This window comes from Oncorhynchus kisutch, linkage group LG20, assembly GCF_002021735.2.
Source record: "Oncorhynchus kisutch isolate 150728-3 linkage group LG20, Okis_V2, whole genome shotgun sequence".
Classification (NCBI taxonomy): Eukaryota; Metazoa; Chordata; class Actinopteri; order Salmoniformes; family Salmonidae; genus Oncorhynchus; species Oncorhynchus kisutch.
In genome coordinates, this window is record NC_034193.2 from 32,175,706 (window position 1) to 32,202,191 (window position 26,486).

The following is a 26,486-nucleotide window of genomic DNA, read 5'->3' on the forward strand; positions in this document are numbered from 1 at the left end:
AAGGAGATGGTGTGTAGTGAAAGTAAGGGTTTCAGTTGATAACCTAGTGCATTCCAGGTAGAAAAAGTTAGAGCAGCTGATTACTCTATAGTCAGCAGAATACAAGCAGAGTCCCTGACAAAGCAGATACTGACTGTGGAGTTGTCCAGAGCCAAGAGCCAGTGTGGATAGTTCAGAAATCGAATTATTCACGTAAGGGAACAGCCTGTATGGTAAAGCTATTCATGGAAGCAGGAAAGCCAGATAATAAGTTGTATGGATTTGCACTATTTATATCCACATGTTTATATCCACATATCCACACATCTGAGCTTCCTACTTTTACAGAGGCAACGGGAGACTGTTTATTGTTTGATTCAGTATAGTACTCTTGAGAAATACAGTGCCTTGTGAAAGTATTCGGCCCCCTTGAACTTTGCGACCTTTTGCCACATTTCAGGCTTCAAACATAAAGATATAAAACTGTATTTTTTTGTGACGAATCAACAACAAGTGGGACACAATCATGAAGTGGAACGACATTTATTGGATATATTTTTTAACATTTCAAAAACTGAAAAATTGGGCGTGCAAAATTATTCAGCCCCCTTAAGTTAATACTTTGTAGCGCCACCTTTTGCTGCGATTACAGCTGTAAGTCGCTTGGGGTATGTCTCTATCAGACTTCCTATGACATCACATTGCAAATGGACAAAACATATGCCTTATGGATAAGTAAAAAAAAAATTATGATAATCAACTATGCCAAAAGTATGTTCATACAGTTCAGTACAGAACATGTGTAATTGACAAGAAATCGAAAGAATTTCGTAAAATGTAAAATTGTGCTTCTAACCCTAATGATTTGATTTCAAATAGAGATTGACATATGTGACCAACCGGCTCAAATCGGTTGGTATTTCTCTATCGCTTACCTTTGATCTTCGGATGTTTTCACTCACGAGACTCCCAGTTACACATTAAATGTTCCTTTTGTTCCATAAAGATTATTTTTATATAAAAAATACCTCCATTTGTTTGGCGCGTTATGTTCAGAAATCCACAGGCTCGAGCGGTCACGAGAACGCAGACGTAAATTCCAAATAGTATCCATAATGTCCACAGAAACATGTCAAACGTTTTTTATAATCAATCCTCAGGTTTTTAAAATATATAATCAATAATATATCAACCGACACTGTATCTTTTTCAGTACGAGAGGGAGAGTCAATGGCTGCCCCACTGTGTTGCGCGAGCAAAACTCATGGGAACACCCAGCTATCCACCGACGCGATGTTGTCTTTCTCGCTCATTTTTCTAAATAAAAGCCTGAAACGATGTCTAAAGACTGTTGACACCTGGAGGAAGCGATAGGAAAAGGTATCTGGTTGATATCACTTTAAATGGACCGAAGGCAGGCTATGGAACATGGAGCTCTCAAAATAGAAGCCACTTCCTGGTTTGATTTTCCTCAGGTTTCGCCTGCAATCCTTCCACCTCACAGAATTTGAGGTGTGAACAAATTTCATGTTCCAGAGAAAGTGTAAAAGATCGGTGAAGAATCCAGCTACAAACTGGTCCGTTTGTCACAACTTGGGAAGCTCGAGAGACGCTGTGGCCACATTACCATAATGCTGTTTATATAATAGCCCCAGATATAAGGTTTACATCTAATTGTTGTATAAGATGGATGAGTGACTATGATACTGTTTACACAATTTTACAATGTGATTTTGGACTGTTTAAAACCTGTTAAGGCTATGGCAGAATACTGCCCCCTTCGGAGGAATGCGTGCCCATAGTAAACTGACAAAAAATCTGTAAAAAATGGCTAATATATGCATATAATAAATATTATTGAATAGAAAACACTCTAAAGCTTCTAAAACCGTTCAAATTATGTCTCTATGTAGAGCAGAACTCACAGGGCAGCCATTCTTCCAAACTCTTTCTGTCAGCAGAAAAGTTGGCCCAACTTTGACGTCATCGCCCCCACCCTTCCCAACCAGCTACAGATCTGGGAACAGTTCCTATCTCTTCAGCACGATGTCCTCTTTCAATGGGGCGCTCCATTGTGAAGATTGCGCGCTCCCTCACCCTTTGGCGGGAAGAAACCCTCGGGTCACACAATAATACGTGCGCGCCTCTGCCTTTTTCTCTCTCTGTTCCAAGATCCACCAAACGATATAGGCTTGTCCTTTCGGGCTAAGGATTTTTATGTATGATTTATAACATGTTTTAGCTCGAATCTGAACTTAGTTTGACCAGTTTAGTCGACATATAATATGTAATTTGGAAGTTTTGATGCGCAACCCATAGAATTTTGAGTGCATTTCAGCCGAAATTAGTCGCGTTTGATAACCCAAAGACACACATTTGAAAGGCAAACGCTGGTTTTGATAAGTATGACTTCTTCCACGACTTCTGATCGAACAACGGCAAAGGTAAGGGAATATTTATGTGGTTATTATGTGTTTCTGTGGACTCCGAAATAGCGAAGCCATATTGCTAATCTGTGAGCGCCGTCTCATATTATTGACAAGTGAACGAATTCTGTAACGTTAAAAATAAATGTAACACAGCTGTTTTATCAAGAAGAAGTGTATCTTTCTAACTATATGTAGAACATGTATATTTAGTCAACGTTTATGATGTGTATTTCTGTTATCTGGCAGAGTTATCATAATTTCTCCGGACATTGTAGTAGCAGTTTTTGAACATGACGTTCAATGTAAACCGTGATTTATGGATATAAATTGCATATTATTGAAAAAAACATAAATGTACTGTATAACATGTCCTATTCCTGTCATCTGATGAAGATTTTCAAAAGGTTAGTGAATTATTTTTCTTTTAATCCTGCTTTTGTGATTGCATCTATTGTTCTACAAAATGGCTATGTAAATTAGCCTATCTTTTGGTGGTGGTTTGACATAAATATGTGCTATGTTTTCGCCGTAAAACATTTTAGAAATCTGACTTGCTGGCTAGATGAACAAGGTGTTTATCTTTCATTTGAGCTATTGGACTTGTTAATGTGTGGAGGTTAAATATTTCAAAGAATTATTTTTGCGTTCTGTGCGCCACTGTGTCAGTTGAGCAGTGGGGGATGGTACCCCTAGAGGTACGTGTGGGGCCATGTAGTAACAGTCCAAACAGGAAAACTCAAAAAGGAAATTGGATTTGAACTAAATCAGAGGACCGCCCCTGAGCCCAGTTAGGGTCAGACATCCTGGGACAGTCCTCTTCTGCCATTCCGAATAAAACTTTGAGAAATGATCACTAGACCATGTTTTTCTCCATTAGGAGGGGAACAAAGGTTGCAGACCATTGCTGAATCTTTTTACCATACCACGTGGATAAACTCTTAGACTATCGATACTGACAGAATAAGAACAAGTCTTTGATATTAATTACTAGTCTGCAGCTAGGAATTCGGTATCATTGAACGCGAAGAGCGAAAACCACCGAAACATCCATTCTATAACGAATGTCACTTTGAACTATCCCCTCTAACCAAGAGAGAGAGAGAGAGACGAACAATTCTACGAAAGACAAACTTTTCACCAGCGATCAAGACGACACACTGAGCGTAAATATATGTATTGATTGCAATTGTTCCCGAATGAGTGAGCGTTCATATGTAAAGGATTAGCATTATAATTGTTATAATTATCACTCTGTAGTGACTTCTTAGTCGACCCCCCTCATTTCCCCTTTGTCTAACAAGCCGCCATGCCGGTTCGGCCCACTAGGGCACATTTTCCTATCATTACATTTACCTTTGTTTGTTTATTTATACATTTCTGTGAATTACTTAGTTAGTAATAAATACATTATTTAAGACAATTGATGTATGGATGACTCATAGTGAAGACTGGGTTCGTGCAGATAACCAACCATTTACGACGTTTGGAATGAGACTAACATGAGGTAAAGTAAATCATTCATTAATTCGAAGACTAATTGATCAGATACAATATCTGAAAAGTTATTTTAGAAAATGATAACTTTGTAATCTGAATATTTTTCCTTGGTGCCCCTATTTCATAGTTAATTAGTTACGTGATTAATCAGTTGATCGCATAGTAACTAATTACAGAGAATCTTTGATTAAAAACGATCAGTCTTCAGTTAATGATAGTAAAGACACGACATTGTCATTATTACAAATATATTTTTTTAAATCGGCCGATTAATCGGTATCGACGTTTTTGGTCCTCCAATAATCGGTATCGGTATCGGCGTTGAAAAATCATAATCGGTCGACCTCTAACCCGTAGTATAAATCAGCCTTTAGTCTTGAAATGTTTGGTTGTTTAGTACATGGCCTCACACGTGAATCCTTAAAGATAAGGGTGGGGCTAAGGCTTAAGAGGGTGTGAACGATGCTGAATGGGTATAGACCAAGAAGTGCTCTCCAGTAGATTTACCAAAAATATTCAGGGCCAATTTTCTCAAAATGTAGGTGACAAGTTTATCAACTTTTAAGTTAGAATTACATTCTTATTGTTCTTCAACTGTAGTGTATGATATACAATTTTGTTGCTCTGAATCTGTACTTTTATCCAATGTAAAAAACACCATTTGAAATTTTGCTACATAAGACCGACTCGAGCTGGTCGGTCACAAATGTGCTCTCTTGCCAGGACACTATTTGTTCATCAGAGCTAGCCAACAACACAGCTAACACAAACTTCAAACTGATGTTGGAAAGACTGCAAACTAGCTGCGTTTTTGTTTCGTTTTACCTCTTTTTGCCAGCTGATTTATAATTCTGTCAAGCTGAGAAAAGCGGTCTGCCTTGCCCCGACTCATTCACAATTTCGATATTGAAAGAATGTTGCAAATGACAGAGCAAGGTTTATACAAATCTCCGCTGTTGAAAACAAAATGCAAAATGCAAAATTGGAGATAATGTCTAGATGCTTTTTAGTGGAGATCAAGTTTATAAATTGCCTGAGCCAGTGGATACACAACGCAAGCACATTGTCCTTCCGGCACTTCTGACAGGGACATCTTGTGACCAAAACAAATCTCACAAACGGCATCTGCACATTAAATGGGCTAGTTTGGTGACTTATGCAAATAAACCCGTAATGGGAAACTGTGGGAATGTATTTTGAGTGTGTGTTTCGAGTGTGTGTGACAATGTGGGAACTGGGCAACCTTGTCACCCCAGCTCCGTCACTCCCTGGGGTAAAATAGGGCGAGGTAAATAAGGTAGTGAATGCCCCCCTCCCCAAAAATCAAATAGATTGGGCAAGAAGGGGAGGGGCAGGAAAATGTAGTAACAGACGCGACTGACACAAAAGTGTATTTGGGATTCTACGCTTACAACCCCGCAGATGAACCCAAACACACACACAGCGCAGATGCGCAAACACACACACTCACACACACACACCAACAATGCTACTGTATGTAAAATAGTGTGCTATAGCTTGGAAACTAAATACATTTGACTCAATGTCAAACATAATGATGTTTGTTTCCAACATTAAAACCTCTTAAGGCTAAGTGAGACGCCTGCAACAGGAAATGCAAATGCGCAACGCCAAATGCGAATAGTACTCGCTAAAACTCAAACTTTCATTAAAACACACATGCAGGGTACTCAATTAAAGCTACACTCGTTGTGAATCTAGCCAACATGTCAGATTTTTTAAATGCTTTTCGGCGCTACACAAATGCAGAAATAAAATATAAAACATTCATTACTTTGACAAGCTTCTTTGTTTGCACTCCTATATGTCCCATAAACATCACAATTGGGTATTTTTTTAAATGAAATCCATCCATGTATACCCAAAATGTCCATTTACGAAGCCCGTCTGATCCAGGAAAAAGCAGCTTTCCAAAACGCAACGTCATTTTTTAAAATTAAAAAAGTTGCCGATTAAACTTTGACAAAACACTTCAAACTACTTTTGTAAACCAACTTTCGGTATTAGTAAACATTAATAATCGATCAAATTGATCACGGGGCGATCTGTATTCAATAGCAGCAAGTCTTGAAATCATGGTCCATATTCTCTCTTTCAAAACTTCCTGCTGTGTACTCGATGACAGGAAGTGCCTATTTCTCATTTCACTAAGGATTAACTTCAACCCAATTGCCAGTACTGGCGACATTGTGTGGAAGCTGTAGGCATTGTAAACTGGTCGCTATCTATTTTCCCTTGCCATAGACAATATAGGCAACTGGCGGAAGGATATTTTTTATTTTTTTGGTGAACAGTTTTCCTTGGGCTTTTGCCTGCTCCACACGTTCTGTTATAGTCACAGACATGATTTAACTAGTTTTACAAACTTCAGAGTGTTTTCTATTCACACATACTAATCATATGCATGTACTATATTCCTGGCATGAGTAGCAGGACATTGAAATTTTGCGCGATTTTTAACAAAACGTTGAAAAAAAAGACCCGATCTTTAAGAGGTTTTTTAAGGCTGTTTTCCTAAATAAGTTAAATCCACATAGTGTTCTGTTTCCTTGCCACGATACTAAAGATACTGGTATTGTCCAGGCCCTAATGTGTGCCCTAATGTGTGTGTCTCACACATACTATTCCTCATGTTGCTGAGTTACAGTAGCCATCTCCACTGACCTTTCCCTCAACCGCTAATGGCTCTAGCAGCCCAGTCTGCTCTCCCCTACTTGCTCCTTTTCCCTCTCTCCATCCCTCACTCCCCCTATCTGCACTGAGCCAGTCCATCACTTTTATTTAAATTATTTGCTTCCCTCCCTCAATTCCTCCCTCCCTTTACTGTATATGTATCAGTTGTTCTGGTCTAATCGATTCCCTGTCTGTCTCGCTGTATGTGTGTGTGTCTGCCAACACACTGCACCCTGCCTCTGTAGCACGCACACACCTGTTTTAGCGCTTAGCCCCTCGCTGCTGGAATCACATGGCTTTACCAATGGAATGGCTGACATGATGTTCTGTTCATGTTCCAGAGATGTCCTGGCCAGGCCTTGAATCCACAACCCTCTGATTATTGGTTTAAGTTGAATGCCAACCTAGGCAAGTATGTTTCTACCTCAACTGGGAGTTGTGAGGCATAGGGCTTCTACAGTGGATGTCTTAAGTTAAAGTGCAGTAGCAACTCTGCACACAGAGTGAGAATAGTAACAGCACAGAGTGAGAACACACAGCTCTCATATAAGTAATGGGCTGTTGTTACACATTGTATGGACAAGAGCAAAGCTATATATAAATATGGCTCTGGCCCAGAGCCTTGCTCCTCAGTTAAGGAGCTCACTGAAAGACAGAGGAGTAGAGAATAAAGCTAAATGCTCCAGCTTCTGGCCTTTCAGTCAGACGCCTGGGGTCAGTGTAGCAAGGAGGGGGAAATATAAAAAGAAGTGGAGTGAAAATGAGAGGAAAAAAGAGAACCAGGGTACTAGTTGTGACTTCTCTCTCCCCGTTGAGGCCCTTGCACCTAGAATAACACAGAGGAGGGAGAGACTAAGGAAAGGAGGGAGAGGAAGAAAAAGGAGAGGAGGAAGAGCTCTCCAAGAGGCCAGAATAGGGCTTTCAGGAACATGTCCGTCTGAATGTACTGGGGTTTTAGTGAGAGAAACAGATCGCTGTAGCGACCGGCCAGAGAGGTAAGGAGGGGGCGGAGTGGAGTCTAGGGGGGCATCAAGACCTTCCACAGGTGTCTCCATTCCCCTTTGGCGCGTTTTTCCCGACACGGACAGACACCGCTCCCAAATAGAAAACTATATGAATATATACAAAAATATATGTTATATCATTTCTCGACATACACTACCAGTCAAAAGTTTTACAACACCTACTCATTTAAGTTAAAAAAAAAGTTTTTTTACTGTTTTCTAAATTGTAGAAAAATAGTAAAGACATCAAAACTATGAAATATCACATATGGAATCATGTAGTAACCAAAAAAGTGTTAAACAAATCAAAATACAGTTTATATTTGAGATTCTTCAAATAGCCAACTTTTGCCTTTACAGCTTTGCACACTCTTGGCATTCTCTCAACCAGCTTCAACTGGAATGCTTTTCCAACAGTATTGAAGGAGTTCCCACATATGCTGAGCACTTGTTGGCTGCTTTTCCTCCACTCTGCGGTCCGACTCATCGCAAACCATCTCAATTTGGTTGAGGTCGGGGGATTGTGGAGGCAGCTCATCTGATGCAGCACGCCATCACTCTCCTTCTTGGTAAATTAGCCCTTCACAATCTGGAGGTGTGTTGGGTCATTGTCCTTTTGGGGGAGTTTCTCCCATTTCTCTCTGCATATCTTCTCAAGCTCTGCCAGGTTGGGTGGGGAGCGTTGCTGCACAGCTATTTTCAGGGCTCTCCAGAGATGTTCGATCAGGTTCCTGTCCGGGCTCTGGCTGGGCCACTCAAGGACATTGTCCCGAAGACTTGTCCCGAAGCCACTGCTGCTTTGTCTTGGATGTGTGCTTAGGGTCGTTGCCCTGTTAGAAGGTGAACCTTCACCCCAGTGTGAGGTCCTGAGCACTCTGGAGCAGGTTTTCATCAAGGATTTCTCTGTACTTTGTTCCGTTCATCTTTCCCTCGATCCTGACAAGTCTCCCAGGCCCTACCGTTGGAAAACATCCCCACAGCAGGATCCTGCCACCACGCTTCACCATAGGAATGGTACCAGGTTTCCTCCAGATGTGATGCTTGGTATTCAGGCCAAAGAGTTAAATATTCATCAGACCAGAGAATCTTGTTTTTCATGGTCTGAGTGTCCTTTAGGTGCATTTTGTCAAACTTCAAACGGGCTGTCATGTGCATTTTATTGAAGAGTAGCTTCCGTCTGGCCAATACCATAAAGGCCTGATCGGTAGAGTGCTGCAGAGATGGTTGTCCTTCTGGAAGGTTCTCCCATCTCCACAGTGGAACTCTGGAGCTCTGTCAGAGTGACAATAGGGTTCTTGGTCACCTCCCTGACCAATTCCCTTCACCCCCGATTGCTCAGTTTGGCCAGGGGACCAGCTCAAGGAAGAGTCTTGGTGGTTATAAACTTCTTCCATTTAAGAATGATGAAGGCCACTGTGTTCTTGGGGATCTTCAATTCTGCAGAATGTTTGGGGTATTGTTCCCCAGATCTGTGACTCAACAAAATCCTGTCTCGGAGCTCTACGGACAATTCCTTCGACCTCATGGATTGGTTTATGCTCTGACATGCACTGTCAACTGTGGGATCTTACATAGACAGGTGTGTGCCTTTCCAAATCATGTCCAATCAATTGAATTTACTACAGGTGGACTCCAATCAAGTTGTTGAAACATCTCAAGGATGATCAATGAAAACAGGATGGACCTGAGCTCAATTTCGAGTCGAAAAGGGTCGGTTTTCGCTCTGTCATTATGTGGCAGTGTGTGTACATTGATGATTTTTAAAAATGTATTCGTCAATTTTAGAATAAGGCTGTAACTTAACAAAATGTGGAAAAAGTGAAGGGGTCTGAATACTTTTCGAATGCACTGTTCATAAGTACTAACACCCCTGAGTCAATACATGTTAGAATCACCTTTGGCAGTGATTACAGCTTCTATTCTTTCTGGTTAAGTCTAAGAGCTTGGTACGATATTTGAACAATCTTCTTTTCAAAATTCTTCAAGCTCTGTCAAGTTGGTTCTTGATCATTGCTAGACAGCAATTTCCAAGTCTTGCCATAGATTTTCAAGCAGATTTATGTCAAAACTGTCCCTTGGTAAGCAACACCGGTGTATATTTGCCCTTGTGTTGTAGGTTATTGCCCTGCTGAAAGGTGTATTTGTCTCCCAGTGTCTAGTGGAAAGCAGATTGAACCAGGTGTTCTTCTAGGATTTTGCCTGTGCTTAGCTCCATCCGTTTCTTGAAAAACTCATGTTGGATTTGACGCAAACATAATGCTTTGCATTTATGCCAAAAACTGCATTTCTTTGCCGTGTTCTCTTTAGTGCTTTGTTGCATACAGGATGCATGTTTTGGAATATTTTTATTCTGTTATATTTGTAATCTTCTTTTCACTCTGTCATTTAGGTCATTATCGTGGAGTAACTACAATGTTGTTGACCTATCCTCATTTTCTCCCATCACAGCCATTGAACTCTGTAGTCGTTTTAAAATCACCATTGGCCTAATGGTGACATCACTGAGCAGTTGCCTTCCTGTCCTGCAGCTCAGCTCAGAAGGACGACTAGCTTTGTTGTGACTGGGTGGTTTAATACATCATTCAATGAATAATTATTAACTTGACCATGTTTAAACATATATTTAATGTCTGATTTGTTATTGTTACCCATCTACCAAACACGGCCTTTCTTTATGAGGCTTTCTAGTCTTTTTAGTTGAATCTGTGCTTGAAATTCAATACTTGACTGAGGGACTTTACAGATGTTACCTCGACTAACCTGTGCACTGGCATATTGACTCTGTACGGGTACCCCCCGTATATAGCCACACTACTGTTATTTTACTGCTGCTCTTTAATGATTTGTTACCTTTATTTTTTATTGATCTATTTTTTACTTAACACTTATTTTTCTTAAAACTGGTTGGTTAAGGGTTAAGGACTTGTAAGTAAGCGTATCACTATAATTAATGTCTACCTACACCTGTTGTATTCGGCGCATGTGACAAATACAATTTGATTTGATTTGTATGTATGGGGGACAAAAATCATGTCAATCCCTATTATTTCACACAGTCCATGTAACTTATTATGTGATTTGTTAAGCCAATCTTTTACTCCTAAACTAATTTAGGCTTGTGTAGACAAATGGGGTGAATACTTTATGCAATGGCTATATAGATTCTTTACATTTTGTAATAGTATGTAAACATTTGTAAAATGTTCTCTTCACTTTAACATTTGAGTATTTTGTGTAGATCCATGACAAAAAAAAATCACAATGATACCCCTGTACATTCATGCAGATGTATTCTCTCCTGCTTTGGATAAGTCACGGGGACAGGGTTGGGTAAGGTGGTGTAGGACATAGAGTAGAACAGAGTGGAGTAGAGCATAGCAGAGTATAGGATCGAACTTCATTAGATGACAAAGGAAACGTGTTGTACCTTGTATCGCATCTTGGGGCAGGAGTGGATATAGAAGCTCAGGTAGTAGTAGCACAGCTTGGGGGACACTTTCTGGAGATGCCCGGTGAAGGTGACCTCCCTGGAGAAAAGAGAGATGTTTAAACAGATACAATATTGGCTAACATCATTCTATTTTCAGAGGATAAATTTAAGTTTCTCACAGAAATTGACAGTTTATTATCTACTGCATTGTATTCTGTGAGTTTAGTACAAGCAGTCAGAGTGGACAGGGCCCCTGGGGTGCCATTTGGGAAGCAGCCAATGACTATATTAAAGAATGCAGTTAGTTTCTCCAGTGTTCACATTTCATTGGTCAAAAACATTGCCTTGCCTTCCAAAGCCATTGAAATATTGAGAGTGGGAAGGTAGACAATAAGGCAAAGGAGCATGTTTACAAAGACTAAATCATTGGGAGATTATTATACAACATCCCCTAATACAGTAAATGTCTTTCTTTCTTTATTTACTTTATCGTTCTTTCCTTAATTGCATCCTTTTATTTTAAGCCTATTTTCCTCCCTCGCTTTCTCTCTCGCTTCTATTTCCTTCCCTTTTCCATAACTAAATTCCACTCCTTTTCTCCACCTTTTGTTTCACTCTTCCTTCCATCCCTCTTTCTTTCACCCTCTTAAATGAAGAGTGAGAGCTTCTTTTCTTCCACTTTTCTCAAGAGCGGAAAAAAAAGTTAAATAAAATAGATGCACTGGGAAATAAAAAGGGGGGGTGCACAAAGAGACCCAAACAGACTGAAAGAAGAATATAAAAGTCTAGGGGGGGATGAGAAGGTGAAAAGGGGGGTGGGGGGTGACGAGAGAAAGGGGGCTAGGAGAGAGGTGCGAGAAGGTCAGCCGGTTAGCTGCCAGGTTCCTGGGTTCCCATCCCCTCACCACAAAGGCTGACCGGGGGTTGAATGGGGAGGATCAGGAGAGGTAAGGGGCCCGTTCACAAAAAGTGCCCCCCTCCCCGCCCCCCCTAACCCCCGTGGCAGCAGCTTGAGCCCGCCATTATCCCCTCTTCAGGGATCTGACACTCCAAAACAAGCCAATTATCTAGGCCCCTGCTTCTCTCTCTCTCTCTCTACACAGAGCCCTGCTACATATTAATGCACACTGCAGTGCTGCGCTTCAGCTCAGACTGAGAACCTAACTGTGTAGGGCTAAGCACAAACGCACACAAATGTTCACCCACCCACGCACATGCACTCATGCAAACACTCAGTCCAGAGAGACTTTAACCCATAAATAAACAAACAAAGCCCAGACCTAGACACACACAACAAGTTATTTTTTACAAAACCAAATTAAACATAATCACACACTTTCACTAATACAGTCACACACATGTACTCACACACACACTTGTGTATGCACACACATGCCCACACACAAAATCACCCCAATGCCGGACACCAGCTGCCTTTTGGACAACAGTGCCTCAGGAACAATGTCCACTCCTCCAATCCCTCTTTATCCCCCATCCCCCTCCCCCTTCTTCTTGGTGCCTCTCATCAGGGGAACCTCTCAACATCCCCCTCTCCTGTTGATAACACAGAATCACACCTGAACACATTCCCCATGGAACACCCCAAGACCTCAACACACACACACTATCCCTTCTATATACCCCCCCCCCCCCCCCCCCCCTCCCCACACGCACACACTTCAGAATGTACGGCGCAGAGTCGAAAAGTTTCTTTTTTGACAGAGGAAGTCTTATGAAGTGAAATAAAACAACTAGGATGTGGTGTATGTAAACAACATGGACTTTTTTTTCTCCATAGCACTGGTCTGCTTTTCCAGGGACTCCTTAAGGCTATAAAATCAAATCACATTTTATTGGTCACATACACGTTTAGCAGATGTTATTGCGGGTATAGCGGAATGCTTGTGCTTCTATATGTCCGACAGTGCAAGTATGTCCGACAGTAACAAGTCATATCTAACAATTTCACAACATAAACCAAATACACACAAATCTAAGTAAAGAATGGAGTTAGTATATACATATATGGACGAACAATGTCAGAGCGGCATGTACTAAGATACAGTAGAATAATATAGAATACAGTATATACAGTGCCTTGCGAAAGTATTCGGCCCCCTTGAACTTTGCGACCTTTTGCCACATTTCAGGCTTCAAACATAAAGATATAAAACTGTATTTTTTTGTGAAGAATCAACAACAAGTGGAACACAATCATGAAGTGGAACGACATTTATTGGATATTTCAAACTTTTTTAACAAATCAAAAACTGAAAAATTGGGCGTGCAAAATTATTCAGCCCCCTTAAGTTAATACTTTGTAGCGCCACCTTTTGCTGCGATTACAGCTGTAAGTCGCTTGGGGTATGTCTCTATCAGTTTTGCACATCGAGAGACTGACATTTTTTCCCATTCCTCCTTGCAAAACAGCTCGAGCTCAGTGAGGTTGGATGGAGAGCATTTGTGAACAGCAGTTTTCAGTTCTTTCCACAGATTCTCGATTGGATTCAGGTCTGGACTTTGACTTGGCCATTCTAACACCTGGATATGTTTATTTTTGAACCATTCCATTGTAGATTTTGCTTTATGTTTTGGATCATTGTCTTGTTGGAAGACAAATCTCCGTCCCAGTCTCAGGTCTTTTGCAGACTCCATCAGGTTTTCTTCCAGAATGGTCCTGTATTTGGCTCCATCCATCTTCCCATCAATTTTAACCATCTTCCCTGTCCCTGCTGAAGAAAAGCAGGCCCAAACCATGATGCTGCCACCACCATGTTTGACAGTGGGGATGATGTGTTCAGGGTGATGAGCTGTGTTGCTTTTACGCCAAACATAACGTTTTGCATTGTTGCCAAAAAGTTCAATTTTGGTTTCATCTGACCAGAGCACCTTCTTCCACATGTTTGGTGTGTCTCCCAGGTGGCTTGTGGCAAACTTTAAACGACACTTTTTATGGATATCTTTAAGAAATGGCTTTCTTCTTGCCACTCTTCCATAAAGGCCAGATTTGTGCAATATACAACTGATTGTTGTCCTATGGACAGAGTCTCCCACCTCAGCTGTAGATCTCTGCAGTTCATCCAGAGTGATCATGGGCCTCTTGCCTGCATCTCTGATCAGTCTTCTCCTCGTATGAGCTGAAAGTTTAGAGGGACGGCCAGGTCTTGGTAGATTTGCAGTGGTCTGATACTCCTTCCATTTCAATATTATCGCTTGCACAGTGCTCCTTGGGATGTTTAAAGCTTGGGAAATCTTTTTGTATCCAAATCCGGCTTTAAACTTCTTCACAACAGTATCTTGGACCTGCCTGGTGTGTTCCTTGTTCTTCATGATGCTCTCTGCGCTTTTAACTGACCTCTGAGACTATCACAGTGCAGGTGCATTTATACGGAGACTTCATTACACACAGTTGAATTTTATTTATCATCATTAGTCATTTAGGTCAACATTGGATCATTCAGAGTTCCTCACTGATCTTCTGGAGAGAGTTTGCTGCACTGAAAGTAAAGGGGCTGAATAATTTTGCACGCCCAATGTTTCATTTTTTGATTTGTTAAAAAAGTTTGAAATATCCAATAAATGTCGTTCCACTTCATGATTGTGTCCCACTTGTTGTGATTCTTCACAAAAAAATACAGTTTTATATCTTTATGTTTGAAGCCTGAAATGTGGCAAAAGGTCGCAAAGTTCAAGGGGGCCGAATACTTTCGCAAGGCACTGTACATACGAGATGAGCAATGCAAGATGTGTAAACTTTAAAGAGACTAAGATACAGTAGAATAGTATAGAATACAGTACGTACACTACCGTTTAAAAGTTTGGAGTCACTTAGAAAAGTTCATTTTTTGTCCATTAAAATAACATTGAATTGATCAGAAATACAGTGAAGAAATTGTTAATGTTGTAATGTTGTGGCTGGAAACGGTTGATTTTTAATGGAATATCTACATAGGCGTACAGATGCCCATTATCAGCAACCATCACTCTTGTGTTCCAATGGCACGTTGTGTTTGCGAATCCAAGTTTATCATTTTAAAAGGATAATTGATAATTAGAAAGCCCTTTTGCAATTATGTTAGCACAGCTGAAAACTGTTGTTCCAATTAAAGAAGCAATAAAACTGGCCTTCCTTAGACTAGTTGAGTATCTGGAGCATCAGCATTTGTGGGTTTGATTACAGGCTCACAATGGCCAGAAACAAAGCACTTTCTTCTGAAACTTGTCAGTCTATTCTTGTTCTGAGAAATTAAGGCTATCCAATGCGAGAAATTGCCATGAAACTGAAGATCTCGTACAACGCTCTGTACTATCCCCTTTACAGATCAGGGCAAACAGGCTCTAACCAGAATAGAAAGAGGAGTGGGAGGCCCCGGTGCACAACTGAGCAAGAGGACAAGTACATTAGAGTGTTTGAGAAAGTCCTCAACTGGCTGCTTCATTAAATAGTACCCACAAAACACCGGTCTCAATGTCAACAGTGAAGAGGCGACTCCGGGATGCTGGCCTTCTAGGCAGAGTTCCTCTGTCCAGTGTCTGTGTTCTTTTGCCCATCTTAATCTTTTCTTTTTATTGGCCAGTCTGAGATATGGCTTTTTCTTAGCAACTCTGCCTAGAAGGCTGTGTGATGACATGCACAAATTAATGAGTGATTGATTGATGTACTGTATATTTAAGTAGGTCTTCATGCCAATAAGTAAGTTACGCTAAAACAGCTACAGTACGAACTGCATTTTCGTTTTTCTTGGAATATAAATATCATAATATTCATAAAATTAATGAAGCTACATTTCTAAAAAGCAATCCCATCTAATCTGTTCTATTCAAGGCTCCCATTGACGCTTAAGCCTACATCTCCATGTCATTTCAATAACTTAGCTTCTCAAAGATGCCTTCTGGTGGGCAAACTAGCACTAACTACCATTGGTGGCAACAATGGCTGACACTTAAATAACATGCCATAGAATTTTGCGGCAGCCCGCAACCTAGTCAGCTGTGCTGCGGTATGACGCAACTTTTAAAGGAAGAACCACTGTATGCAGAAATAGTTTTTAAAAGCTTTCTCACATTATTGGGTTACACTTTACAGGAAGCGGCAGATGTGTGTGTGCAGTGAGAGAGTGTGTGTGCTTCCGTGTGTGTGTGTTTGTGTGTGTGGGTGAGTGAGTGAGTGCACAAACTGCATCATGACAGACTAGAGGAGTATTTAGCTACCTAGTCAGGTATTACCTCAAGAGAGCGATAGACTGAGAAACAGAGAGAGAGAAGGGTAAATGGGGAAGAAGGAGAAAAGAGGGAATAAATAAGAGAAATGGGGATCAGGGATGATGAGGAAAAACATATGAGCGAGAGAGTGGGTGAGAAGGGAAAGAGAGAGAGAGTGGTAACATCCACAAAGCTGTGAATGATCAGAAAGATAAGGCAAGAAAGGCCTTCTATGCCATCAAAAGGAACATAAAATTCAACATACCAATTAGGATCTGGCTAAAAAAATACCTGAATCAGTTATAGAACCCATTCCACTAAGGTTGTGAGGTCTTGGGTACGCTCACCAACCAAGAATTCAACAAAGAAATGGGACAAACACCCAATTGAGAGACTGCATGCAGAATTCTGCAAAAATATCCTCTGTGTACAACGTAAAACACCAAATAATGCAGGCAGAGCAGAATTAGTCCGATACCCACTAATGATCAAAATCCAGAAACGAGACGTTAAATTTTGCAACTACCTAAAAGGAAGCGATTCCCAAACCTTCCATAACATAGCCATCACCTACAGAGCGATGCACCTGGAGAAGAGTCCCCTAAGCAAGCTGGTCCTGGGGCTCTGTTCACAAACACAGACTACACAGAGCCCCAGGACAGCAACACAATTAGACCCAACCAAATCATGAGAAAAAATATATATAATTACTTGACACATTGGAAAGAATCAACAAAAATAATGAGCAAACTAGAATGCTATTTGGCCCTAAACAGATCACTGCACCTGTACATAGCCCATCTATAAATAGCCCAAACAATTACCTCATCCCCTACTGTATTTATTTATTTATTTTGCTCCCTTGCACCCCAATATTACTACTTTGCACATTCACCTACTGCAAATCTACAATTCCAGTGTTTTTAATTGCTATATTGTATTTACTTCGCCATCGTGGCCTTTTTTATTGCCTTTACCTCCCTCATCTCACCTCATTTGCTCACATTGTATATAGACTTGTTTTTGTACTGTATTATTGACTGTATGTTTGTTTTACTCCATGTGTAACTCTGTGTTGTTGTATGTGTCGAACTGCTTTGCTTTATCTTGGCCAGGTCGCAGTTGTAAATGAGAACTTGTTCTCAACTTGCCTACCTGGTTAAACAAAGGTAAAATTAAAATAAAAACAGAGTACACAGTGACAGGATACCTGACCACCGCGACTGACCAAAACTTAAGGAAAACTTTCAGTATGTACAGATTCAGTGAGCATAGCCTTGCTATTGATACCACAGTGTGCAATCACAGCAGCAAGATTTGTGACCTGTTGCCTCAAGAAAAGGGCAACCAGTGAAGAACAAACACCATTGTAAATACAACCCATATTTATATTTTTTCTTTTCAGTTTTGTACTTTAACTATTTGCACATCGTATATAGCCATAATATGACATTTGAAATGTCTCTACTCCTTTGGAATGTTTGTGAGAGTAATGTTTACTGTTGATTTGTATTGTTTACTTCTCTTTTGTTTATCTATTTCACTTGCTTAGGCAATGTGAACATGTCTCCCAATAACAGAAAGAAACAAGGAGAGGAGTGACAAATCAGGCAGAAAGGGAAGAGAGAGCTGGGTAAAAAAGAAAAGAGCACTGCCAGATGTGGAGCTAGATCCCCACTGACTTGAGTGCAGAGTAGGAGCCCAGCGATAGAGAGGCGAAGTCGGGGTGGTAGTACAGGTAGACGGAGGACACGCAAGTGGGCAGGATGTCCACTACCCCAACTGCCACAATGCGGCCGTCCAGCCAGTATTGCTGGTGGAAGGAACTGTGGCCCACCTCTGGACCGTCCGTAGGCGTCTCCGCCTGGTGTGTGGGAGAGAGAGGGGGATGGATGGAGGGAGACAGATTAAGAGAGAGGAAGGGGGGAGAGAGAGATGGATGGAAGTTATATATCAAATAAAAATAAGATGTAAATAACAGTGAAATACTTACTTACAGACCCTTCCTAACAATTCAGAATACAATAAAAACAATAGGGGAAAAAATAGTAGCACAAGGAATAAATACACAATTATCAATGATAGCTTGACTACATACTTGGGGTACCAGTGATGATTCGATGTGCAGGGTTACAAGGAAATTGAGGTAGATCTGTATATATAGGTAGGGGTAAAGTGACTAGGCAACAAGAAACAGCTCATTCGGAAAGTATTCAGAAAGTTACAGCCTTATTCAAAAATGGATTCAATAAAACATTTTCCTCAATCCACACACAGTACAGAGTGACAAAGCGAAAACAGGTTATAACATTTTGCAAATGTATCAAAAATAAAAATCTGAAATACCTTATTATTTAGACACTTTGCTATGAGACTTGAAATTGAGCTCAGGTGCATCCTGTTTCCAATGATCATCCTTGAAATCTTTCTACGACTTGGAGTCCACCTGTGGTAAATTAAATTGATTGGACGTGATTTGGAAAGGCAAACAACTGTCTATATAAGATCCCAAAGTTGACAGTGCATGCCAGAGCAAAAACCAAGTCATGAGGTTGAAGGAATTGTCTGTAGAGCACCGAGACAGGATTGTGTCGAGGTACAGAATCTGGGGAAGGGTACCAAAATATGTCTGCAGCATTGAAGGTTCCCAAGAATACAGTGGCCTCCATCTTTCTTAAATGGAAGAAGTTTGGAACCACCAAGACCCTTCCTAGAGCTGGCCGCCGAGAAGGTCCTTGGTCGGGGGGGTGACCAAGAACTCAATGGTCACTGACAGAGCACCAGAGTTCCTCTGTGGAGATGGGAGAACCTTCCAGAAGGAAAACCATCTCTGCAGCATTCCACCAATTAGGCCTTTATGGTAGAGTGGCCAGATGGAAGCCACTCCTCAGTAAAAGTCACATGACAGCCCGCTTGTAGTTTGTCAAAAGGCACCTAAAGGACTAACTATGAGAAACAAGATTCTCTGGTTCGATGAAACCAAGACTGGACACTTTTGCCTGAATGCCAAGCGTCACATCTGGAGGAAACCTGGCACCCTCCCTACGGTGAAGCATGGTGGTGGCAGCATCATGCTGTGGGGATGTTCTTCAGTAACAGGGACTGGGAGACTTGTCAGGATTGAGGGAAAGATGAACGGAGCAAAGTACAGCGCTCAGGACCTCAGACTGTGCCGATGGTTCACCTTCCAACAGAACAATGACCCTAAAGCACACAGCCAAGACAACGCAGGAGTGCCTTCGGGACAAGTCTCTGAATGTCCTTGAGTGGCCCAGCCAGAGCCCGGACTTGAACCCGATCGAACATCTCTTGAGAGACCTGAAAATAGCTGTGCAGAGACATTCCCCATCCAACTTCGCAGAGCTTGAGAGGATCTGCAGAGAAGAATGGGAGAAACTCCTCAAATACAGGTGTGCCAAGCTTGTAGCGTCATACCCAAGAAGGCTCAAGGCTGTAATCGCTGCCATAGGTGCTTCAACAAAATTAAAGGGTCTGAATACTTATGTTAAATGTGAGTTTAATATTTTTATACATTTCCACAAATTTCAAAAAATGTGTTTTTGCTTTGTCATTACGGAGTATTGTGTGTAAGGCTGTAACGTAACAAAAAGTGGAAAGAGTCAAGGGGTCTGAATACTTTCTGAATAGACAGTAGCAGCAGCATATGTGATGAATGTGGAAGTGTGTATGTGGCGAATGTGTGCCTGTGTGGACATATGTGTGGGTAGAGACCAGTTCAGGTGCATAGTCAAAAAGAGTTAATGCCAAAAGATAGTCCAGGTAGCTATCTGATTAACTATTTAGCAGTCTTATGGTTTGGAGGTTGAAGCTGTTCAGGAGCCTTTTGGTCCCAGACCTCACGCTCACGTACCATTTGCCGTGCGGTTGCAGTATGAGTTCGGTGGCTGGAGTCTTCAAATTTTTTTATGGCATTTCTCTTACACCGCCTTGTATAGAGGTCCTGGATGGCAGGGAGCTTGACCCCAGTGATGTACTACCCTCTATAAGTGCCTTGCAATCGGATGAAGAGCAGTTGCCATACCAAGGGGTGATGCAGTCAGTGAAGATGCTCTCAATTGTGCAGGTGTTTCACTTTGAGGATCTGAGGGCCCAAGGCAAAAAATAATTCAGCCTTTTGAGTGGGAAGAGGCGTTGTCGTGTCCTCTTTACGACTGTGTTGGTGTGTGAGGGCCATTATAGGTCCTTCGAAATGTGGAGGAACATGAAGCTCCACTACAGCCCTGTCTATGTGAATCGGGCCATGTTCGGCCCTCCATTTCCTGTAGTCCACAATAAGCTCCTTTCTCTTGCCCACGTTGAGGGAGAGGTTGTTGTCCTGGCACCACACTGCCAGGTCTCTCACCTCCTCCCTATAGGCTCTCTCATCGTCGTTGGTGATCAGGCCCACCACCGTCCTGTCATCAACAAACTTGATGGTGTACGGCCCAGTACATCACTGGGGCCAAGCTTCCTGCCATCCATGTCCTCTATACCAGGCAGTGTCAGAGGAAGGCCCTAAAAAGCTTCTACCCCCAAGCCTCCTGACTCCTGAACACCTAATCAAATGGCTCCCCAGACTATTTGCATTTCCCCCCCATTTTACGCCACTGCTACTCTCTGTTGTTATCTATGCATAGTCACATTTAAAACTCTAGCTACTGTACATGTACATATACCTCTACTAACCGGAGGGGACTAAGCACGCACTCCTGAGGGCCCGACAGGAAGTCCAGGATCCAGTTGCAGAGGGAGGTATTCAGTCCCAGGGACATTAGCTTAGTGATGAGCTTGTTGGGAACTATGGTGTTGAAGGCTAAGATGCAGTCTATGAACAGCATTATCACGTAGGTGTTCCTTTTGTCCAGGTGGGAAACGACGGTGTGGAGTGCAATAGTGATTGCATCATCTATGAATCTGTTAGGGCCGTATGCAAATTGGAGTGGGTCTAGGGTTTCTGGGCAGGTGATGTTGATGTGAGCCATGACCAGCCTTTCAAAGTATTTCATGGCTACAGATGTGAGAGCTACGGGGCGGTAGTCATTTAGACAGGTTACCTTTGCATACTTTGGCACAGGGACTATGGTGGTCTGCTTGAAACATGTAGGTATTACAGACTGGGTCAGGAAGAAATGTTGAAAATGTCCGTGTAGATAATTGCTAGCCTCTCAGTGAATGTTCTGAATATGCAACCTGGTAATCCTTCTTGTGAATCTTTATTTTAGCCCCTTTATCTCCCCAATTTCGTCACATCCAAATTGGTAGTTACAGTCTCGCCCGGCCCGCCACAGGAGTTGCTAGAGCGCGATGGGACAAGGACATCCCGGCTGGCCAAACCCTCCCCTAACCAGGACGACGTTGGGCAATTGTGTGTCGCCTCATGGATCTCCCGGTCGAAGGCCGGCTGCGACACAACCTGGTATCGAACCAGGATCTGTAGTAACGCAGCTAGCACTGCGATGCTGTGCCTTAGACTGCTGCACCACTCGGGAGACCCTCCTTGTGAATTTTTATCTGTTTAAAGGACTCACATCGGTTACGGAGAGCGTGAACACAGTCGCCTGGAAGAGTTGGTGCTCTAACGCATGGTTCAGTGTTGCTTTCCTCGAAGCGAGCATGGAAGGCATTTAGCTCATCTGGTAGGCTCGCGTCAGTGGGCGGCTCTTGGCTGGGTTTCCCTTTTTAATCTGTGATAGTTTGCAAGCCCTACCACAGTGAGGATTTGTAGTGGAGTTCGATCCGCATCCTGTATTGACGCTTTGCTTGTTTAATGTTTCGTCGGAGGGCATAGCAGGATTTCTTATAATCGTCCTGCTCCTTGAAAGCAGCAGCTCTAGCCTTTTAGCATATGTACAAACTGCAAAAATGTAATTGATCAAGTGAGAAAATGGTATGAATCCCTTCCGTCAATGCATTAGCAGGCCTGTTCTCTCACTCTATTTCTCACACACACACACACACACACACACACACACACACACACACACACACACACACACACACACACACACACACGACCAGGCTATTACCCAGGGCCCACACGTGTACTATGCACAGGGGTGTACAGTAGCCCCATCCGCTAATGGCTCCCAAATGTGGACAGGGATGGGGGGGGGGGTCTGTGTGTCTTTAAAAAAAATACCCTGCATGAACAAAATTCTTCTTGCGAGGATATGGAATGTGGTCAAGCTTTCTCCTGTGTGTGTGTGTGTGTGTGTGTGTGTGATACAACTCTCATTTAATACATAACAGATTTTTTTTTCACCCATCTGCACACTGGGTTTTTCTTTCAACTGGCTTAACTGCTTTATATCACACAGACATCATACATCTAGTGGGGCTGGGGCATATTAAACCTGGGGGGGATCGAACACCACTCCCCAGTATACTTATCGCCAATGTCCAGTCTCTTGACAACAAGGTTGATGAAATCCGAGCAAGGGTAGCATTCCAGAGGGACATCAGAGACTGTAACGTTCTTTGCTTCACGGAAACATGGCTCACTGGAGAGACGCTATCGGAGTCGGTGCAGCCAGCTGGTTTCGCCACGCATCGCGCGGACAGAAACAAACAACTTTCTGGTAAGAAAAGGGGCGGGGGCGTATTCCTTATGGCTAACGAGACGTGGTGTGGTCACAAAAGCATACAGGAACTCAAGTCCTTCTGTTCACTCGATTTGGAATTCATCACAATCAAATGTCGACCGCATTATCTACCAAGGGAATTCTCTTCGATTATAATCACAGCCGTATATATTCCCCCCCAAGCAGACACATCGATGGCTCTGAACGAACTTTATTTGACTCTTTGCAAACTGGAATCCATACATCCTGAGGCTGCATTCATTGTAGCTGGGGATTTTAACAAGGCTAATCTGAAAACAAGACTCCCTAAATTTAATCAGCATATCGACTGGGCAACCAGGGCTGGCAAAACCTTTGATCACTGCTATTCTAACTTCCGCGACGCATATAAGGCCCTGCACCGCCCTCCTTTCGGAAAAGCTGACCACGACTCCATTTTGTTGATCCCTGCCTACAGACAGAAACTAAAACAAGAAGTTCCCAAGCTGAGGTCTGTTCAACGCTGGTCTGACCAATCTGATTCCACACTCCAAGACTGCTTCCATCACGTGGACTGGGATATGTTTCGTATTGCGTCAGACAACAACATTGACGAATACGCTGATTCGGTGTGCGAGTTCATTAGAACGTGCGTTGAAGATGTCGTTCCCATAGCAATGATTAAAACATTCCCAAACCAGAAACCGTGGATTGATGGCAGCATTCGCGTGAAACTGAAAGCGCGAACCACTGCTTTTAATCAGGGCAAGGTGACCGGTAACATGACCGAATACAAACAGTGTAGCTATTAGAATCGCAATTCAACGGCTCAGACACGAGGTATGTGGCAGGGTCTACAGTCAATCACGGATTACAAAAAGAAAACCAGCCCCGTCACGGACCAGGATGTCTTGCTCCCAGGCAGACTAAATAACTTTTTTGCCCGCTTTGAGGACAATACAGTGCCACTGACACGGCCTGCAACCAAAACATGCAACCTCTCCTTCACTGCAGCCGAGGTGAGTAAAACATTTAAACGTGTTAACCCTCGCAAGGCTGAAGGCCCAGACGGCATCCCCAGCCGCGCCCTCAGAGCATGAGCAGACCAGCTGGCTGGTGTGTTTACGGACATATTCAATCAATCCCTATCCCAGTCTGCTGTTCCCACATGCTTCAAGAGGGCCACCATTGTTCCTGTTCCCAAGAAAGCTAAGGTAACTGAGCTAAACGACTACCGCCCCGTAGCACTCACTTCCGTCATCATGAAGTGCTTTGAGAGACTAGTCAAGGACCATATCACCTCCACCCTACCTGACACCCTAGACCCACTCCAATTTGCTTACCGCCCAAATAGGTCCACAGACGATGCAATCTCAACCACACTGCACACTGCCCTAACCCATCTGGACAAGAGGAATACCTATGTGAGAATGCTGTTCATCGACTACAGCTCGGCATTTAACACCCTCCAAGCTCGTCATCAAGCTCGAGACCCTGGGTCTCGACCCTGTCCTGTGCAACTGGGTACTGGACTTCCTGACGGGCCGCCCCCAGGTGGTGAGGGTAGGCAACAACATCTCCACCCCTGCTGATCCTCAACACTGGGGCCCCACAAGGGTGCGTTCTGAGCCCTCTCCTGTACTCCCTGTTCACCCACGACTGCGTGGCCAAGCACGCCTCCAACTCAATCATCAAGTTTGCGGACGACACAACAGTGGTAGGCTTGATTACCAACAACGACGAGACGGCCTACAGGGAGGAGGTGAGGGCCCTCGGAGTGTGGTGTCAGGAAAATAACCTCACACTCAACGTCAACAAAACTAAGGAGATGATTGTGGACTTCAGGAAACAGCAGAGGGAACACCCCCCTTTCCACATCGATGGAACAGTAATGGAGAGGGTAGCAAGTTTTAAGTTCCTCGGCATACACATCACAGACAACTGAATTGGTCCACCCACACAGACAGCATCGTGAAGAAGGCACATGAGCGCCTCTTCAACCTCAGGAGGATGGAGAAATTCGGCTTGTCACCAAAAGCACTCACAAACTTCTACAGATGCACAATCGAGAGCATCCTGGCGGGCTGTATCACCGCCTGGTACGGCAACTGCTCCGCCCACAACCGTAAGGCTCTCCAGAGGGTAGTGAGGTCTGCACAACGCATCACCGGGGGCAAACTACCTGCCCTCCAGGACACCTACACCACCCGATGTTACAGGAAGGCCATAAAGATCATCAAGGACATCAACCACCCGAGCCACTGCCTGTTCACCCCGCTTTCATCCAGAAGGCGAGGTCAATACAGGTGCATCAAAGCTGGGACAGAGAGACTGAAAAACAGCTTCTATCTCAAGGCCATCAGACTGTTAAACAGCCACCACTAACATTGAGTGGCTGCTGCCAACACACTGACTCAACTCCAGCCACTTTAATAATGGGAATTGATGGGAAATTATGTCAAATATATCACTAGCCACTTTAAACAATGCTACCTAATATAATGTTTACATACCCTACATTATTCATATCATATGTATACGTATATACTGTACTCTATATCATCTACTGCATCTTTATGTAATACATGTATCACTAGCCACTTTAACTATGCCACTTTGCTTACATACTCATCTCATATGTATATACTGTACCCGATACCATCTACTGTATCTTGCCTATGCCGCTCTGTACCATCACTCATTCATATATCTTTATGTACATATTCTTTATCCCCTTACACTTGTGTGTATAAGACAGTAGTTTTGGAATTGTTAGTTAGATTACTTGTTGGTTATTACTGCATTGTCGGAACTAGAAGCACAAGCATTTCGCTACACTCGCATTAACATCTGCTAACCATGTGTATGTGACAAATAAAATTTGATTTGATTTGATGTCTGTCCCGCGCTCCAGCAGGTGTATCTCACTGATCATCCCTAAAGCAAACACCTCATTTGGCCGCCTTTCGTTCCAGTACTCTGCTGCCTGTGACTGGAACGAATTGCAAAAATCGCTGAAGTTGGAGACTTTTATCTCCCTCACCAACTTCAAACATCAGCTATCTGAGCAGCTAACCGATCGCTGCAGCTGTACATAGTCTATTGGTAATAGCCCACCCATTTTCACCTACTTCATCCCCATACTGTTTTTATTTATTTACTTTTCTGCTCTTTTGCACACCAATATCTCTACCTGTACATGACCATCTGATCATTTATCACTCCAGTGTTAATCTGCAAAATTGTTATTATTCGCCTACCTCCTCATGCCTTTTGCACACATTGTATATAGACTCCCCCTTTGTTTTCTACTGTGTTATTGACTTGTAAATTGTTTACTCCATGTGTAACTCTGTGTTGTCTGCTCACACTGCTATGCTTTATCTTGGCCAGGTCGCAGTTGCAAATGAGAACTTGTTCTCAACTAGCCTACCTGGTTAAATAAAGGTTAAATAAAAATATAAAAAGTCCCCACGGCCCATCTGAGCCCTGTTAGGCCCGTCAAACATGGCCCTCATTATCACAACCCCGGGAGAACTGCCAATCTAACCATCCAACAGCCTGAAAACCCCATAATGCCGCTTGGCCACTGCCCAGCACCAACTGACACAATTGAACCTGTCTACATATTAAACCCCCTCTCCCCAATCCTCTCCACCCACACTTGGACCTGTGGGGCCCCCACCACCCC

General features: G+C 42.8%; 1 protein-coding gene across 1 annotated transcript in view; it reads right to left on the bottom strand.

Moving 5' to 3' along the window:
* LOC109865239 (arginyl-tRNA--protein transferase 1-like) overlaps positions 1-26,486 on the bottom strand; it is a 129,751-nt gene that overhangs the window by 98,553 nt on the left and 4,712 nt on the right. Inside the window, exons 2-3 of the mRNA XM_020453349.1 lie at positions 17,918-18,099; positions 11,031-11,130 (exon numbers count right to left, since the gene is read on the bottom strand). Of these exons, the coding sequence (XP_020308938.1) occupies positions 11,031-11,130; positions 17,918-18,099 (282 nt within the window). The remainder of the gene's footprint in view (positions 1-11,030; positions 11,131-17,917; positions 18,100-26,486) is intronic.